We start from the raw sequence: 19,511 nt of genomic DNA, 5'->3' as shown, positions 1-19,511 counted from the left end.
ATACACAGTTGGTGGGATACACATCTCCCAGTCAGATGAAGCAGGAAGTGTCATAGCCATCAAACGAAGGGGTAGTAACACTCAGTGGTCTTAACTCCTTGGGGCAGTACCACTACTAAGGAGCATGGTTTGACTTAGGCATGCGGTCCCTGATCTTTAGACTGTGATTGTATGTGTGTGTGCATGCGCCTCTGTGCATCTATGGCAGTGAGAGAGATTATCATAACAGAAACATGTGTTAAAGTCATGAGCAGCTTGATAGCTAGTCTCAGCTGTAGGGAAGCTTATACTTTACTGTCCTCAGTATTTCTTCGCTCAGTGGGATATATTTTATTAATTTTAAACAAAAGCACTTGGCACCAATTGAGCCAGCCAAAGGATAAGCAAACAGAAATGACTGAAAAATTATGGAGGGGCAAACGATTTTGCAATGTTAGCCAGGCTCTGCTCTGAAAAGAGCATGTACCACTGATGTAACTGGGTCCGAGGACAGCTTCCGAGGGCAGGACTCATCCCTGTGTCAAAATCAGTGATCTGAGAGAGGGAAACCAGACACCACAGTGTAAACAAAGCTCTGCGGGTTAGCAAGACTTTCTTAAACAAATGTACACTAACTTTTTCTACTTACATAAATGATCAGGTCCTTTCAGCACGAGGCGAACTTGCCTGCTTCCATAGGGAATAGCAACCACTGTATCATCCACTGTGGGAAGGCAAAAAACCATGGTGTAAATAAGCAAAGAAATTCCTATCTGTTTTAAAATAAACAGTTAAATAGGTGCTTACAAGGCAATGAAAACAGAAGCTTTTGGGGAAAAAAAACCCCTTATTAAATCTAATAAGAACTTTCTATTTAGAAGAACCCAAACCTGTTGATTTTCTTTATTCTCAACTCCTTCACAACCATTTCTGGATTTAAAGAGTAACTAATAGATTTCTATTTCACCATGACTTCACTTAAACTTCCTCCAAGTCTTTTGAATTGGTGTTTGTGGTGAAGTAGAGCAGCATAAACCTATTCTGATGTTTAACCAAAACAGCCAATTCCTTCACTTGACTCTTTCCCAGTTGAAACCTACAGCTTCTCCATGACCCTGCCCATGCTATGTGATGGTCTCCCACTGCCCTCAGACATGCCTTCTCTTTCACACCTTTTTATTTTAATGACTAGAAGTGTTATAATTCTGCTTCCCTTTCCACACCATTAACAGAAAGCCCCTGGGAAAACAGAAGCCCATTAGATTGTCATGTAAACAGGTCTTAGAGCAGGATCTTTCACCTATGAAGCTCTTGGGAGCTTTGCCAACTGGATTTAAACTGGGGTGTGAATTTAGCATGTAGGTCACATGCCGCTGTGAAAATTAGTTAGGTCAGCATTTCCAAAGAGGCAGCAACCTCAATAAGGTCCTGAAGGGAGACAGGAAGGAAAGGTGTGGAAAGATGCTGGAAAATGCTCCCTACTCTATGCCTGTATCGTGGAGTGGGTGCCCAGAGAATGCTGACCTGAACTAACCAGCATGCCTTGGTTCTTCATTCACCCTTCCCTGTCCTTTGTGCCTCCTTCTCCGTTAACTAGAAGTCAGGAAACAAAAAGCCTAACATGCCTCTGTCATGCCTAACAGATTTTTGCTCGGGGCAGCAGTAGACATGAGAGGAACAAAGCCTCTTCCACTATCAGTTCATTAGAACTGCTCACATCAGTGCCACGTAATGCCCACTAGCAAGAACTATAGCTCTACTCTCAAAGCAATGTGTTGCTTTTTTCAAGTAAGGTTAACTCAGCCAATATTATCTGTCATCCAAACATATGAGCTGTGGTTTTAAGTTTCTGACCAGACCAAACTGTTCCAGCCTAGCTAAATCAGGATTCTCAGTTACCAGCAAAATAGTTATTCATTTTGTAATTTTATATCAAAAAGTGAAGAGAGGCAACAGAAAGAGGGAAAACTACAAGAAAAAGAGACTTTACTTTCATTCATCCAAACCTATACTATCCCAAAAATATGAACTAGAACCCTTAAAATTTTAAATTCAGTCATGCATCACTCTTATATTGGAGGTTTCTGACACTGTTATGTTGGAGAGCTTTATGGGATGAAATATCCATGGTTTTGTTGCATCTTAGTATGCTAGAAGTGAGGGGGCAAATGTAGGCAGTCTGATAAAACTCTGAGTGTCACAACAGTTGTGTGGAGACAGAGCCTGTTGATGTGTCCAGGCTCTTCTGAACCTTGTCTCCATTTTCAAAATCTGATTTGATGTTTCCTCAACCTATCCAGAAATTTCAGTGTCTCCTAAGACTTCTGTAACACTCAGGTTAAGCTTTATTCAATACACATTCTGCTCATACATATCTCTGTTACCCAATAAATTAACAATGATAGACATCTTTCATTTCTGCACAGAATGCAAGTTTTCTATCTGAAAAGAAAAATATTCAAGTCTCACAAAATTCATCAAATAGTGATATTCTAATGCTGATTTTATTGGTACCATTCTGGCACTCATATTGAAGATACCCAGTAGGATAAATATATTTTATCCATTTTGGGGAAGAAAATCCTTGAGTATGAAATATCATTCTGCTGTATATATCACATTTATGGGAATGAGTCTGGGAAAAACAATAACTTCAATTTTTGAAAAAAAATATTAATAGTCTTTTTACAAGTCTTATATAAAGACAGTCCCATGTCATTATTATATTTGACTGTCTCTCATTTATGAGCTCTGTGATGGAGAGCTAAGAACTCACTGGTATGTCACAGAAAAATCAGACAGTTTAAAGATCATGCAAACTTATATATCATATATTCTTAGCATGCCTCTTCTGCCCCAGGGTATTGCTAGGACTATATTTCACCTAATCTTGTCGTTGCTCTCCATTTGAAATCCTAGCACACTTTACGTGCAATGCAAAGCTCAGTGGGATTTATGCTTATCACAGTGCTTCCTGCTTTCACAAAGCAGAAGCAGTAGGGACTGAAGGATAATTTCCTGAGGTTAACAGTGATAAGGAGACATTTCCCGTGAAGAGACATATGAAAGAAAGCACGGTAATATTTAGTCACAGCTCCCTCCAACAAGAAGCAGAATGGCAGGTTATGGAGCAGATATGTGGAGCACTCTGAAGAAAAGGCGCAGAGTGTGTTAATGAGTGGTTGGTTTCCTCCAGAGAAGATGCATGGAGAGACAGGGGAGAGGTAACCGAGGGGACAGTGGCCCAGGGCTGTGAAGAAAGTGCAAAGATTTAGACAAAGGTTATATGCCATGTACATGCACAGGTTCCCACGAGAGATCAGTTTCTTTTGGTTTTCGATTTTGAATTTGAATTTTGTCCAAATGGTTTAACTGTCAGTTCTCGTGATGAAAAATTGAGTTGTTTCTATTTCCCCATTACTATTGACATTCAACAGAAATCTGGAACTGCATTTAGTTTTGACAACAATGGTAAGAGTAATCAAATAAGTATCTATTGTGCATCAGTATAGCAATTTCTACAGTTCTCTTTTACAAGTAATCTACTTCACTAGTGGATGTCAATCCATTTTTAGAGAAATACTAACTTTGCGTAAGATGATCAGCAGAATTCACCCACCACTTATGGCGTGAACTCTCTAGCTCCTTGGTGAATACAACAAACCCTGCTTAAATACAGCTCATCTCTACAGGAAGATATACACGCTCTTTCCAAAAGGAAAAAGTTTTCCTTTCTGTAGAGTTATAAAGATTGAACTACCCAAGCTTAAAACTAAGAGAAAAGGATATTTCTGGTTTTTTTTTCCCCCCCCCCCCCCCCCCCGAAACATGAGCGTAGACACAGGTGCTTCCTTTTTCATAAAAATGTAGGGGAGAATTCAATGTCACATTCCCTCCTGCCCTGCTATGCTTCTGTTTCTGAGGCCACTGGGAGATGTATACTACCTCTATAAATTCTGAGGAAGCTGTTCCCATAACAAGTGCTAAGTGTTTAAAAGGTCTATGAATTTCTTTCTAGTACTATTGTCCTATGTCTTTTCATGATATAAATGGCATGGAGAAGGGAACTGGATATGAGCACCAAGAGAAAATTAATTCAGTATGATGAGCTCAAGACTGTGTCTGGGATAGTTTTGAGATATAAACAACTTCAGAAACTATTGGGACAGTGCTAGAATAAAGGTCACTGTATAATTTCCCTAGCACAGTCCTTAAGACTGAATTCTGTGCTCTGTTAGGCAAATAAAAATCCCAAGTGAGCCTACAGAACACCCACAGATATCTGCTGATATCTGGTCACTGCTGCGCTACCCATTTTGATTTTTCTTAAGTTGCACGGCAGTCTTGCTCACATATGCTTTTAATGTCTTGTTCATGTCACAGGCAAAATAAGCATAACTCTTGAGAAACCAGGATTCTTTTATAGAGGCAATTTGGAACTAAGCTATTGATTTGCCAAATGTAAACCAGTCATTCCAGTAAAGAAATAAGGCCCTGATCCCAGATACACTTATGAGGATAATGTTTACAGTGATAAATAAGCAAGATGCTGACACAGACAAAGTACCAAAATGACAGGTGTTTAAACAGCTCTGAGGAGGATAAATGCAGAAAATAAACACAGAATAGCTTTTAAAATGCTTTTCAACATATATAATCTCAAATTTTCACAGCACATACATAAACCATTTGGAAGCAAGCCTCAAAAAGAATTCATATTAATTCACATATGTGAAGGAGATCTGTAAGTGTGCCTTTACAATTATAAAAAGCCAATTTAAAGCAACACTAAATTTTGATACATTTGAAATTCATACTATGTTGCACATCAACAGGTATGTCTCGGGAAGAGACCACCACCACCACAAAGTTTATATGAACTGCATAAAAAATCAAATTATCTACTTCAGTTCTGTAAAACAATTATTTGCATGCTAATATGTCTGACCAAACAATCCATTCTCTAACAATTTTTTCATATTTGTCTCACTCTAAGACTATGTTCTCTACCATCAGCTCTTCTACCTATATAGCAATCTTTAAATTTAATAGCAAACAATTGGGATAGGGACTCTATTTTATTAACATTTCACTATTGTGCATAATATATTAGTGCCTTTATCCTCAATAGAAAAGAGAGGAGCGCCTTTTTACCACAAAGCAACTTAAAAACAATGAATTATTCTTACAGGAAAAAACATTTGCCAAAAAAGATCACAAATATTATCATGTCTCAAGCAGCCTGGAGATTTCTGAATTTGTTAATGCACATTGCAGAAACAGTAACAATGAGGTGAAATTCCATTCCTAAATCTCTGTGATTTATTTTCTTTGCCGTCTAATGTGCAGTTCTGCCTCAGCAACGGAACTCTTATGAGGATTATTCCTTTCCTTCCTTCATACAAAATAGCCAGTCTCTTTCTTTCTCTCTCCTTCCTTCCTTCCTTCCTTCCTTCCTTCCTTCCTTCCTTCCTTCCTTCCTTCCCTCTCTTTTCCTTTCTCCGACTCCTTCCCTCTCAGCAAACACAGACCCCGAGGTCCACCATGCTAATTACTGCTCTGTGTCCTGTTTTCCACACCCAAGCAGTTATTCTCTGACAGAGAGAAGCTGTTATTAAAAAAAAAACCTCTCACTGCTCGTCACAGAAACTAAATGTTATCTATATAGGAATCCACGAGTGTACACGCAGGCTTCAGCAGATGTTATGCTGCTATTTGAGTCTTTTGGGTCATGAGCTACTCAGCACTGGAAAAAGTACTCCCAAATGGTGGAGCTGGTTTGATTACACTCTAATGCCACTGGGTAGGGCTGGGGACAGGTTTTCAGGCCATCACATATGATTCCTTTGTTGTAGCTACATGATCATGAAAGTATTCCCACCGTTTTACCCTTCCTTCAAGCTGATCAGACATGCCCTATCTCTCATCCCAAAATCTTTATAGCTCCATCTGTGGTGCTGTAACTAAGCTGAAAAACCTGCCTGGTGTCCAGGATAAGCCAACCCTGTCACTGGGGCACACTAATGCTACTTTACCACTCTGAGTTGAAGCTGGCTCAGACAGTGTGCAGGAAAGCCCATGTCTGTCCATGTCCGACCGTGTCGGCACCTTCTGAAGACCTAAGCACTTCAGTCCACCCTAGGACTGAGTCACCATGCTGAGCATACAGGCACACATGGTGTGGACATAGTTCTGTGAGGGAACACTGTGCCAGGCTGGCACCACCATCCCCGCAGGGTTCCCCTCTGCTGTAGACCAACACACACAACTTTGTTCAGGGCAGCGTGGACTGAGCCCTGTGCCTGGACAGCTAATACAACCACAGCAATGTGGGCAGCTCTTCTCGTTCTCCCACTCCTCCCAAGCAACTGGCTAGCTGAGATGGGGAATATACTGGTGACACCTTTTCACAATCCTCTGTCCACCCCAGAGCCAGAGCCATAGTCTGAGACAACCTGATTTGACCCAAGAGGGAAGAAACTGTGGGGATGACCACACTGACCATGACCATATTCAACTGCCTGAGAAAGAGCTGGGTGAAATCTAGCTTGTAAGAAACACATATCTCACTAAGAGGGGAAGATGGCACTTTACCAGAAGGGACAGCTTACGTTTATTTGCTGAGAGCTGGGACTTATACTGGCCTCGAACCAGCCGGCAGGTGGACCCATCGCCGTTGCAGACCCCACAGTTATCTTCCTTGACAGCGCTTCCCAGCTGGCGGTCACAGCCAACGATCTGGCAAGAAAGAAAGATGTGCAGTTCAACGTGAGCACCTACTGACTGACTGCTCGATCCATCTCTGTAACTAATTACCGCCAAATTTCTCTCTCAGCATCTCTAGAGGGCCATAAAGTACCTTAGCAATGAAAGAGGCTGAGCAAATCTGGCTGGGAGTTTGAACTGAATTCAGACGTGAGATAGTGAGCAGGTTAGTACTCAATGGCTTTTGCAGTCCAGAGAAAGAAAAGGGTATTGTTGGAGGTTGTTTTTTTAGGTCATTGTGAACATTTCTTGGTCAGAGTCCTATCAGAAATTACACTTCTTAGAGTTTCACAAAGAAAAATGCCTGAAATAGATATGAAGACAGATAGGAAGCAGACAGATAAAAGTAAAGAGCAGCAAAGATATATAGTAACATGGCTGAGATCTCAGTGAAATTTTACCTGCTATACAGTTGGGTAAACCATGTGGTTTTAATTATGTTTGACAATAATCCCATTCCACACTATCAATGCCTGTGTTCAGACATCATTAAAGATCTGATAAAGAAGGAGGGTATGGCTAAAAAAAAGAAATGCAATTACCTGTTCTGAAACAGACTCTATGCTTATGTGCAAAATTATTTGATTCAAAATTTTAAAACTTGAATAGATAAATTAGGCTTCCCAGTTTGCAAAAAACCTATAGTTCCCAGAAGAATCAACTATAAAATTATAACTAAATACCTTTAAAATTAAATAAATGGAATATAAATTTATTTAGCACAGCTCTAATGGAGGCCTTTTGTTTGAACTTTGAATTCTGAATCCAAGTTATGATTTTGCACATAAATAATTGAAATCCAAGAAATTAAGCAAGTCCACACAGTGTTATAATTATCTTTATACATACTAGAAAATGAAAGGTCTTCTAGCATTCTGGCATGCAGAGTAAGCCATGAAAAAATATTTGTGTGTGAATTCTGCTTCTAAAGAGTTTGTGCTAAGACTTTTATCCAAACAGAGTATATATAAACACACGGGATTTTAAATAAAGTGCTTTAAATTTTCCTGCATCTGTAAGTTTCAGTTAAATCAGAGAGCTACGTCCTAGAAACTGAACTAGTGTCCTTGAAACTAGGGCACTTATCGTCTAGGCTCATAAAGGCTGCATATGTAACTTGCCCACTTAAACATTCACACTACCACTCCTTATTTGTGCAAATCTACATGCGCAGAGTTGTAGATTTCTGCTAGTAGATCCAAGATATACTTCTGGGTTTGACACTTTCTCTTCATTTGCCTGTGAAAATGCAAGCTTTGATTAATATCTAGTATCTACTTCTAGCAATTCAATTCCTGTTTCTAACATTATTATTTTACTAGTAGCACGATAGCAGTTTCCTTGGTTATTTGTCATATTGATTGGATAATTAATTTAATTTAATTTAAATTATAAGTGTAGATTCAGGATTGATGAAATCTGTCATCAAATTTCTTTGACTTTACCCACTTCTATTTGGTCAGAAAAGGGTCAGTCTCCTATGCTTCTGCATTGTATTATGATGTCTCCAGAGGAACTAATGAGAGCTAATAGAGTAACGGTTGCATATAAATGATACATTCCCCTGAAAACTTAGTCATACCAAGACTGCAAGAGACATTTTGTCACATTATAAATACCATGACAAATATTGGTTAGAGAGCTGAAGCAAAGGTAAGATTATCTTGGCTATGACTACTCTATACAGATCTTCCAAGTGCAGATACACAAATTATGTCAGTAATACCATGTAAGATTCAGATCTATTTTTTCCTGAATAAGAATATAAGAGGAGGAGCTGAACCACCTCTGATATACACAGACTGGTTTGCTTTAACTTTCATTAATACCTCTGTATAGACAAGATGTGAAAAAAAATCACTTGCATGATCTGAAGTCTATACGGCATAATGCCTACAAAACAGATTAATTTCCTTCAAGTGCATCACAGCTCACTAGCACCCTCAGTGAGAAGAGTCCTGCTGGGGAACCCAGATACTATAGGAAAGGCCAGAATTGCTTCTTTTATCTGCTCGTAATATATTTTATGTTCACTCAACAGTTCAGTCTAGAGTGGTATCCAAATCTTCATGCCTTCACCTATTTTGAAAAGAACATGTGAACTGCCTGGATGTGACAAGGACTGGATCTTAAATCCAGATATGAGGCAACCAATTTCAAAACCAACCTTTACTGCTTTAAACCTTTTTAACTTTATGAATCCCCAGCTCACGTGTTGCCACAGGCTGTACTCTGATTAAAGCCAATTTATAAATTGAGCAATTTGGAGCTAGGTCACAACTTGTAGAGGAAACTGTCAGGAAAATCTCAGGTGTGAAAGGAAGTTATGTTGAGGTTCATTTCTCTTTTTGAGATGGACAGCCATTACTAGCGTACAGCATCAAAATAAGTCTTTTGATGAAATGTTGTTTTTCAAATGAAAGTATGAGCAAAATGGAGAACTCTTGTGAACATCAAAACTTATATGGCATGTACAAAATGTGTTTTAATCTTCCTGTACTTGGTAGTCTCTCAGATAATTTTATACCATTAAAAATTTGGATGAAATTAAATAAAGTTCCTTTTTCTCCCCAAGGCTTCTGCTTTTTGCTTTAGTCTGTTAGATTACCTGTCTTAATAGATATCCAGAGCTCTGGGAATATGTTCATTAAAATGTTCATTAAAAACCCTTATGAGTGATTAACTAATGCCTGAAATAAAACACGTTCCCATGTTCACTTCTTTTTTTTTTTTTTCCTTTCATTACCTAGGGAAATCCTTCTTCCATCTTTTGGAGGTAATTACATCCAGTAAGAAGGTTGGTAGTGTTTGCAAGAAGTCACTGTTGCTTTAAAATGAAAAGATCCAGATCTCTTACACTATTTTTGGTGGGTCTTATGTGACATTATATAGTTAGAGTCCTATGAAAGCAAAAGATCAGATAAGGAAATATTAAAGTGCTCCTGAAATAATACACAGTTCATAAGAATAATAATTTTTTTTCTCTATGAGCAGAAGAAACACAGGTTTGGCTGAGTTGAGATAAGAATATGTTATTTCCACAATATTATTTTCACTCTCCGTCAAGGCTGCAGAGTACGCACCGCAAAAAATGAAGGTATGGGTGAAAATATGTCACCAGTCCCCCTTGCCCCCCACCCTGAAATCTGCAGAGTTAGCAAGGAACAGGAAGTCAGAATTGTTTATTTCAACATCCACGTATAACATGAAAAAACCACACAGGGGAGGTTTTGGAATGGCTGCTATCAGGGATGCCAAAGATGCAATACTCTAGAAAAGATGCAGCTACCAGCACAAGTAGATTCACTTAGACTGAAGAGCTAGCAAAGCCTGCCCAGAAGACACTGACCTCCAGGCATACTCGTCTGACTGAGGGTGACCGGGACTCATCGTGAAAATGTGCACCAAGCACAGGAAGATACTGCTCGATCAGCTTGTTAGGCAAAGGAGTGAATAGGGATATTGTACTTCTAATCTACAGCTCAGATTAATGGTTTGGTGGACACAGTTTGAAACAAAATACTGACATTTTTGAATCAGAGTTCTGGGGAATATTTCACTCTCTGAAAAGCTTTGAAATGTCAACTCCTCATCTTGGTTTGAAACTAGAACCAATGTTGAAATTCTGAAGTTTCTGTGGGATGGAAACTTCCTTTTCCAATGCATTCTAGTCCTGGTCTTAATATATCCTGGGGGGTTTAGGGAGATGAAGTCTTTTTCGATCCATAAAGGACTGGGAAGGAAGCCCCCACCAGGAATGAAAATGGATTACTACAAAAAGTTGTGCCTGGAAATGTTCTGAAGTAAGCAGTTTTCGTACTCATTTCTATTACATGTTAAGCTTCCTCCCCTTAAAGCAGAGTAATGAAGTACAGACTTTCCACACTGAAATCTTTTGAGTTTCAAATTGCTGAAGTGTGGTCAGAGGCTTGAACTGCAGATTGTTACCGCACAAAATGTCAGAAGTGGCTCCATTAAGTTCTCTGACAATCTAATCCAAACCCGATTAAAATCAAGAAAATGCACTTATAAGTTCAATAGGCTTTGGATGAAGCTCTTGTATATATCTAAAAGTGCTCCTATGAAACTCGTTTCTATTGTGGTTAAATGCCCTTACAGCAGTAAAGGCAGATCATGCAGAGCTCTGGAGGTCTCTTGGTATATGGAAGATGTCAGCCATATAGTACCAGAGTGAGGAAATCACAGGTGAGTATGAACTCCCTGCCCAGTCCTTTACCACCTCTAAAGTGAGCTGATTTTTTATTCTCCTTATGGGTTTAGCATAAAAAAATTTAGCAACAAAAAGCCAGAATAATAACAGCTAATCCTTAGTTGGCTGAGCCCATATTGTTTTCTGGCATAAGAAACCACAGTTCTGCTCAGAGGTAAAGATTCCATATTACATTTTAGGCTGAACTCCCATACTTCATGCAGAGTTAGATATCCCCCACCACCATCATCACCACCTTTACTCCACTGACAGCCAGTGAGTTGGCAAAAAAGAAAAGTAGGGGTACTCCTGACTTTCGGATACATTCATAAAATAGCTTTTACAGGACACTGCAAAAAAAAAGATGGTCTTAAAGGTATCAGAGCAACTGCTTATGTGTAGTTTAAAGGCATCAGACTGAAAGTCCCACAACAGGAGTTGGAACTAACTCACTGAGTGCGTGCACGAATGTTATATGTGTATGTGTTCCCCTTGCGGACTTGAACTCTGGCTCAGTTTAGCAGATTTTTCCAGGAATAAAACTGGACCAGCAATGACAGGTTCTGCTTCAGCCCTGGTAGCCTGGAAATGCCCTGAAGTAAGACTTTTTCATAATAATTTCTATTCAGTATTAAGAAACTCTGGGCAGGAAATAATGTAATGAAGCAAGCTTGCAAATCTAGCCAATTATAAATAAATCTCTCTGTTTTTCAAAGGGCATGTCTGCAGTTCAAACACAAGAAGTTCTGAGAATCTGAGAAAAACAAAGTTGCCCTTCACATGGATACTAATGTGGGGCTCAGTCTGGGACTTGAGTTGATTGTCACTGCTCAGCTGAAGAAAGTTTTGGATCCAAGCCACTGTTTCAACTGGGTCCAAAATCCTGTTTTACCATCAGGATGAAGAGCCGTTGTACTCTTTAAATTACTGTGGAGAGAACAAGCTCCAGGCTGTAACAGCAAACACAGCAAACTGGAACCTGACTGGTGTTGGCGGTGCAGGGGCTCACAACCCCTGCCAAAGTGACATCTGCCTTTCTGTTCGCCAGCACCTTATGACGATGGTTCACAGCCTCATCATTTTTTTGGCAGAGGCTACCAACGTGATCCTGTGACAGGCAGTCCTGGGCAGCACCAAGCCCCAGGCAGGATCCGCCTACGTCCCAAGGAATTTTGATGCAAGCACACCACAATCAGTAACTAGAATTGAAGACCCGAAGATGATTTTCACAATGGCAAGGCAATTTGCGACTGTGCTGGTAACAGTAGGCCCAGTGACACATCCAATCAATGTACTTGCTTGGCACTTGAGCCAAACACAACTGAATGTGCTACACTACAGGCAGTGTAAACAAACTTCAGTCACTGATCAGTAGCCAAGTTGTTAAATATAGCCACTGGAGTGACTGAGAGCCACCTTCCAACACAGTGAGCATGTGGTTGGCCAGCTCAATGATTTGTTGTTGCTTGTCGCCTTATCCACTCATCCACCGGAACCGATCTGCAGATCCTACTTGGTATCTGTCCCATCAGCCTGGCATTCCCAGAGAGTCAGGGTTCCCTGCTATTCATATTTTTAAACCCAGACCAGGACGCTCATGGATTCTCACCCTACCGGCATGGTAGAAACAATACACTGGGAGTCAGTGGTTCAGCCAAAGCTCTAGAAGCAAACAGCAAACACTCAGCAGCAGATGGAACTCAAGAGAAACTCCAATTTCTCAGGTTTCCCTCAGGGAAAAGAATAAATGTAACCTCATTCTGAAACCACTCTTGATTTTAAAAGAAGCAATTAAATCAATTTAAAAGCTACAGCTTCTAATTGAAGATTTATAGAAGCATTAAAACATCTAATGTGGGAAAAAGGCAACTCCTATCCTTATATGCAAATTTCATTAGAAGGAATCTTCCTACATAAAAAAGATGGAATATTTTGGGTTCAGTCATACATAAACAACCATTTTATTGTGTGGGCTGACATAGGAGAGCCCAGTGTTGTGGAAACAAAACCATGTCTAGTTCTTTCTCTGATGACAGAGAAATCCAGAAGCTGCCATTCCATAAGGAACAACATTTGAACAGAATTAAGTTCCAAGAGTTTATAAATAGATTATAAGAGGAAGAAAAGACGCTTTTGTGACTATTCATATTCACTTATCCATTTCATTCATACTTTTCTTTGGTTTTGGCTGGGTTTGGGTTCATTTGTCCGTATTCTGCCAGAGTAAGAATGAGTTTCTGCTTTATTCTTGCATGCTTTTGTTCTTGTTGATGGACGAGAACAAATATCCCTAACTTTTCTTAGTCAGTGCATGTTGGTCTATATGGCAGGTTGTTATTGAAATGCTTGATTTTCTCCAGAAGAATCACACTTATTATCTGGATATTTTATTTAACATTTCCAGGAGATTTACCAGGTTTTGTAGAAGATGAAAATACTTCAACAGAAGGTGATTGCAAAGACCATTTTAAGTCAAAACTCATCAAGGCATTTCTCCTTCAGCTTCCTCAGAACATGCTTGAGAAACCAAAAGGAAATTCAATTAAGTCTGCCCTCTGGACCCATTCTCTTCTCCTAGAATATGAAGCGCAAAACTGCAAAAGCATTTAATTGGTGCGTGTGACACATTACATTTGACTGTGACCCCTTGTCAGCTCTGGTGACTTCATGACATACTTGATATTGCCACTCAGACCTCTCTTCTGCTGGGCGTACAAGCTTCCTTCTCTCAGTCTTCTTTTGTTGACAGGAGCTGGCTGGCTCAACGGGGATTCAGCTGCAGTGCTCTGCTGCTAACAGTGCCAGCACAGACTTGTTGGTGCTTCAGGCAGTCATGTAATCTGTGTTATCAAGGAACAGGCTTCACCCGCAGTTCAAATACCTGAGTGAGACTGCATTTCCCCAAGCCACTGCTGAAACTGCTTAGTCTATGTGGTATTCCAACCTGCTGCTCAGTGTGTAAGAGGAGTGCACGCAGGCTCCATGAGAGACACTTGGGATGACAGAGGAAACTAGCTAAAATGCCTGCAGCTCCCCTTTTCTGGATCTTCACAGTAACTGGAAGCCTTGCCATGGTCTTTGGTGAGAGCCACTCATCTCTTCTGGTGGGGACTCTCAAAACTACCCAGACAGTGCAAACACCTTGCCATCTTCACACAACGCTAAACCTCCCACACCACTTTACCCACCTCAGGTTTTTAGATGTGCTAAGGAAATACATGGACACAGACGACTTCCTGCTAACTGTAACAGAACTCTTAGGAGTCTTCCAAATGTCTCTTTTTGCTCAGCCTCCAAATTACAATGTACTTCCCCCTCAGCAAAGGGAGGTACTGTGTGTGCTGCTGGTCAAAGACATACCCACAGTAGACTGCTGGTATACTTGGGACTAGCAGCAGGTATTGTGTCTGATGAAAGGCTAGAACAAAATATCTTTGCAGTGGTGCCAATCTCTTTTGGACCGTCAAGTAGAAAACTGATAGCTCAGGGCAGGGGAGCGGAGTTCTAATAATGCAAATGCAGATTCTTTCACACAATAAACATATCCCCATTCCCTTGCCACTCTCTGCCACAAAAATGTTGTTACCTGGCACAATGACAGCAATTTAACCATTTGGCTATTGCACTTGTGAGTCATTAGGTTCTCTACCCCACTCCTTTCTGTGTGCTGAAAAGATGTCACGCTGGGGAAAAAGCTCCTTCTTTCGTCTCAGAAAAATGATATTCATTAACAGGAAAACAAGATTTGTTATCCGCAGAACATGAGGTGGATGAGGATGGAGACTACTAGATAAAAGTTCAAACAGCAGTTCAGCTGTTTAGCCTGACACTGTTCAAAAGCACCTGACCATCTGAAATTAAGAATTCAGTACTTTTTGAAATGTTATCTCCCCAGAAGGCACTTAGGTTTCAATAATCTCTAAAAAAAGATGGATTCATTATGAGCATTTAGGTCCAAGAGCTTAGTGCAGACATCAGAAACTGAAAAGCCATTATAACCGTCATGAAAAAAGGCTGGGATAAATTGAAAGACAACTTAGACCCTGTTATAATGCCTTCTAGACATCTGAGGAAAAATAGCCATCCTCTTGCCCAAGTGTTATCATCACACTTTATTCTGGTGTTTTAAAGCTCAGAAAAGAAGAAATAAAACAAAAACAAACAACAAAGAAAAGAACATAGCTACAAACAGGGGCCAGAAATAGCTGAACTACAGGAGACAGAAATCCCAACAACATGTAAATACCTAGATTTTTTTTCCCCAATGCTTTCTTTCGTTTTAATCTGACTTCTGTCATAGCCTTGGCAGAAGAAAAAGGTTATTACTGGAAGCTGTCGGGGGGGCTGAATGCCTCTAAAAATGAATACACACTGGTAAAAACACAATGCCTGTTTGTAGAGAATTAGTGAGAAAAGGTCATTCATTTCTATACTTTGCCATCAAATGGGAAAATGCCAGGCATTTTGAGTTCTCTTGCGTGAATGTAAAACAGCAACTCAGGCAAAAATATCTGGAAATTATTGTCTCTCAGAGTTTTCACAGTTAGACAGTATGCCAAATTAAAATGCAGAAAAATGGGATCTTGTCAAAAACAAGCACATGATCCCCAGTGTTACCAGTAACAAGCAAGGATGAGAATAGTCTCTAACATTAGAGCAATGCGTGTTGCAGTATGGAAAAATGCAGGCCATTTTCTTCCAGGGCTTCAGACAGAGTAGGTAAGGCTACTGGCCTTCGCTTTCCTTGAAACAGGAGTTGACTTGAAGGGACTGAGGAGGTCATGCAAAGAAATCAGGTCCCAAGCTAAGGAATGACTAGGAACGGCCACAGGCCCAAGTGCCAATTTCTGCAGGCACATCCCACAGGGGATGTGAAGAAATTTTCCCTAGTATCCAATCTAAACCTCCCCTGGTTTAGATTTCTTCATGTCCTATCACTTGTTACTTGTTAGACAGGCAATAAAGCACAGTCAACTACTTAAAGGACAACAGATTTTTCCACACTTCTGACATTATGCACCAGCCAGTGTAGCCTTTGTCTCTGATGAAAAAATTAGAAGCACACATACGTGTATATATATATATATATAGCCATTTAAGTATGTGTAACACCAAAATAGAACACAGCAGTGCTTAATGCAATATTTGAAAGAAATACGTTTTATTTGTTAAGAAGCTGTATGAAACTATCTTCAATACCTTCTGGCAAAATATTTTTAACCTAGTGCACTGATTGGCTCAGTTTGAGATGAACAATAGCTTTGGAAATTCAGCTGAGTTTTCCTGGCTACAATTCTATTGTATATAAATAAGACATAGCAAGCCATTGCACTTTGTTAAATCATCATTTCTAATGCTTTTTGAATCAGTGGTTGTCAGTCTGTGTCCGTAATATACTGGGGTCCACAGACTGACTACTTTTGTTATAGATGCTTTTCACTGTCTGTGAAAGGTAACTAAGGAAAGTAACCTTGTTGTCAGCTAACTTGAATTCACTATGCAGCTCATCAGGAAAATGTCTTAGGAATCAATAAATCTGAAAAGTTAAACACTACTTCTAGTAGTATTTGATAGCAGATCTGTAAAGTACAAATTAATATTATCATAAATAGTAGACATTAAGATAAGCACTTCTGGGATGCAGCTCTCTTTGACTAACAATCTGTAAAACTTAAATAATGTAATGGAGAAAGATGGGCAGTTCTGGGAGAAGAAACTAAAGTGCTTTTTCCAATTCTGGAGAAACTTTTTGTAGCAACAAACTTATTTAAAGGCCTTCTCAGAAGCTACCAGTTTTATTATCATTGCATCTAATCCCACTATTAGAGCTGTAATAGGATTCATTCTGTTATTCAACCATACACATAAAATAAATTCCTGATCTTTAATAAAAACAACAATAGCAGTAGTAATAATAACAATAGTAATAATAATAATAGGACTCATATTAGGATCAGAGTTGGTCTTTCAACAGCAGGACATTCTGAGACTGGAAAGGAAGAAAGGGTGGATAGGCAGAGAGAGAGAAAAATAAAGAGAGAAAGAATGAAGCAAGAATCATTAAAAGATCCATGTTGTCTCCTTTACGAAAAGATTAAATATTAGGTGTGATCTGTATGAAGCAGAGTGGAGAAATCAGTGCAGGGCTCAGTGCAGTGATTCTGACCTTTGTTGTTGTGATGAGGTAAAGTGTGATGAGAAAGGACAGTCTTGATTTCAAATAGAAGTATAATATGAGGTATTTTAAAAAATTCCTGATCTTTAATAAAAACAACAATAGCAGTAGTAATAATAACAATAGTAATAATAATAATAGGACTCATATTAGGATCAGAGTTGGTCTTTCAACAGCAGGACATTCTGAGACTGGAAAGGAAGAAAGGGTGGATAGGCAGAGAGAGAGAAAAATAAAGAGAGAAAGAATGAAGCAAGAATCATTAAAAGATCCATGTTGTCTCCTTTACGAAAAGATTAAATATTAGGTGTGATCTGTATGTAGCAGAGTGGAGAAATCAGTGCAGGGCTCAGTGCAGTGATTCTGACCTTTGTTGTTGTGATGAGGTAAAGTGTGATGAGAAAGGACAGTCTTGATTTCAAATAGAAGTATAATATGAGGTATTTTAAAAGAATCATAGAATCATATGGGGCTGGAAGGGACCTCTGGAGATTGTCTATTCCAACCTCCCTGCCAGAGTGGGTCTACCTAGAGCAGGTTGCACAGGAACTTGTCCAGACAGATTTTGAATGTTTCCAAAGAAGGAGACTCTACCACCTCTCTGGGCAGCCTGTTCCAGTGCTCTACCACTCTCACAGTAAAGAAGTTCCTCCTCATGTTTAGGTGGAGCTTCTTATACGCAAGTTTGTGCCCATTTCCTCTTGTCCTGTCACTGGGCACCACTGAAAAAAAAACAGCCCTGTCCTCCTGGTACCTTCCCTTAAAGTACTTGTAAGCATTGATTAGTTCTTCCCTTAAAGTATTTGTAAGCATTGATTAGTTGCCCCTGAAGTCTTCTCTTTTCAAGACTAAAAAGACCCAAGTCCCTCAGCCTCTCCTTATAGGAGAGATGCTGCAGACCTTTAATCATCTTTGTGGCCCTAAGAAATAGAAATAAAAATAGCAATAGAAAAAGAAATAGAAATAACAATAGCAATAGCAATAGCAATAGAAGTAGAAATTAGAAATAGAAATAGAAAAACTGTCATTTTTTCTGACATAGAAAAGTGGCATTAAGATAGTCAATATGCAATACTATAAACAATGAATTTCTACTGCTAATAATGGAAATAGAAGATTTTTAAAGCTCTAGTCCTCAGTGAGTGTGAAGGTAAGTAGGAAGCTGTCTGGTTTTTACTTCAGTGTGAGCAGTGGTTAGTGAATCTGAAGTGCTGCCTCCATAGAGTATAGAAAATTTCTTCTGAGTTTCACAGGTGCAACCAAGGATCTCTGGCAAAGTGAGACCAGTAACTCCAATTGCCACACCAAGGAATCGCTTATACCATCCAAAAGGTAGTAATGGATTTAAAGTACAGGAATTAATTTTAAAAACAGGGAAAATTAAACTAGAAATTGGAAGTGTTAAAATGTTTTGTGTTCTGGATCCCCATTAATTCTATCCATACAGAGATTTCCTAATGTGGGACATTAAAGCCCCATTTCTCTTAAAGAGCATTCTATAGACATGGTGGTTTAAGCTAGTTGCATATATGGCACACTATATCCTCAGGTAAACTCAAAATGAGACACAAAGTGTACATCTGAGAAATAATCTGTATTTCTTTCAAGGAAGAGAAAGGGACTCAAATAACACAGATATCCATATGGAGAGGGATTTATAATGTTTAGGAGGAAGAAGACAATTAGGAAGAAATAACAGGCATTACAAAAAGAGTTTTTCATTCGAAAAATGGTGTTGCTCAGCCTCTGTCACCTATTGATTTAAAGGTATATATCCGAAAAGGAAAAAACAATGCTCAGAAATTAATTCCCATTAATTTCTTAGGTGTTTTACACAAAGAATAATGGTAAGATAAAACCCATCCCTTCACAGAAGATAAATACATTTATATTTATGTAGTATGGGAAGAGGCAAAAGACACACAGCTTGCATGATTCCTGAACTGGCAGAGTCACGTATACTGCCCTATACCATGAAACATTTCTGAATCAGCAACTGCATAACCTCTCCCATACCCTACTTCTGTAGAAAAAAAAAATTAAACATCTTTTTTAGGAATCTCTAAGCGCACTCTTCAATGATTCAAAGATTCAGGAATACAGATTGTCCTACACACTAAGGTGGCTTTGCTTGTCCTGAATATAATCAGACGTCTCTTCTGACTTTGACTGGTAGGTGGCCAGCATGCAAAACAAAGCCTTCGGGTCAATAACTAGTAATTAAACAAAGACTCATAAATATGCCACTAAGCTACTAAACATCCAAACAACATGAAAATGAAGGGATAAATATGAAAGAGGGATCTTGTAATTTCCAAATCTTGCACCTTGTGAAAAAATGCATATTTACCAATGAAAATGAAAACCAGCACACTTTATTCG

The 19,511-nt window shown here is 39.2% G+C and overlaps 1 protein-coding gene across 2 annotated transcripts in view; it reads right to left on the bottom strand.

Moving 5' to 3' along the window:
• ADAMTSL1 (ADAMTS like 1) overlaps positions 1-19,511 on the bottom strand; it is a 208,822-nt gene that overhangs the window by 134,269 nt on the left and 55,042 nt on the right. For both annotated transcript variants that reach the window (XM_014952589.1, XM_014952590.1), the window contains exons 5-6: positions 6,591-6,717; positions 629-703 (exon numbers count right to left, since the gene is read on the bottom strand). In XM_014952589.1, coding sequence (XP_014808075.1) covers positions 629-703; positions 6,591-6,717 — 202 coding nt within the window. The remainder of the gene's footprint in view (positions 1-628; positions 704-6,590; positions 6,718-19,511) is intronic.

This window comes from Calidris pugnax, unplaced genomic scaffold (genome assembly GCF_001431845.1).
Source record: "Calidris pugnax isolate Ruff unplaced genomic scaffold, ASM143184v1 scaffold208, whole genome shotgun sequence".
In the NCBI taxonomy this organism is placed as follows: Eukaryota; Metazoa; Chordata; class Aves; order Charadriiformes; family Scolopacidae; genus Calidris; species Calidris pugnax.
Note: the sequence above shows the minus strand (reverse complement) of the source record. Positions and strands in the feature narration are given on the sequence as shown.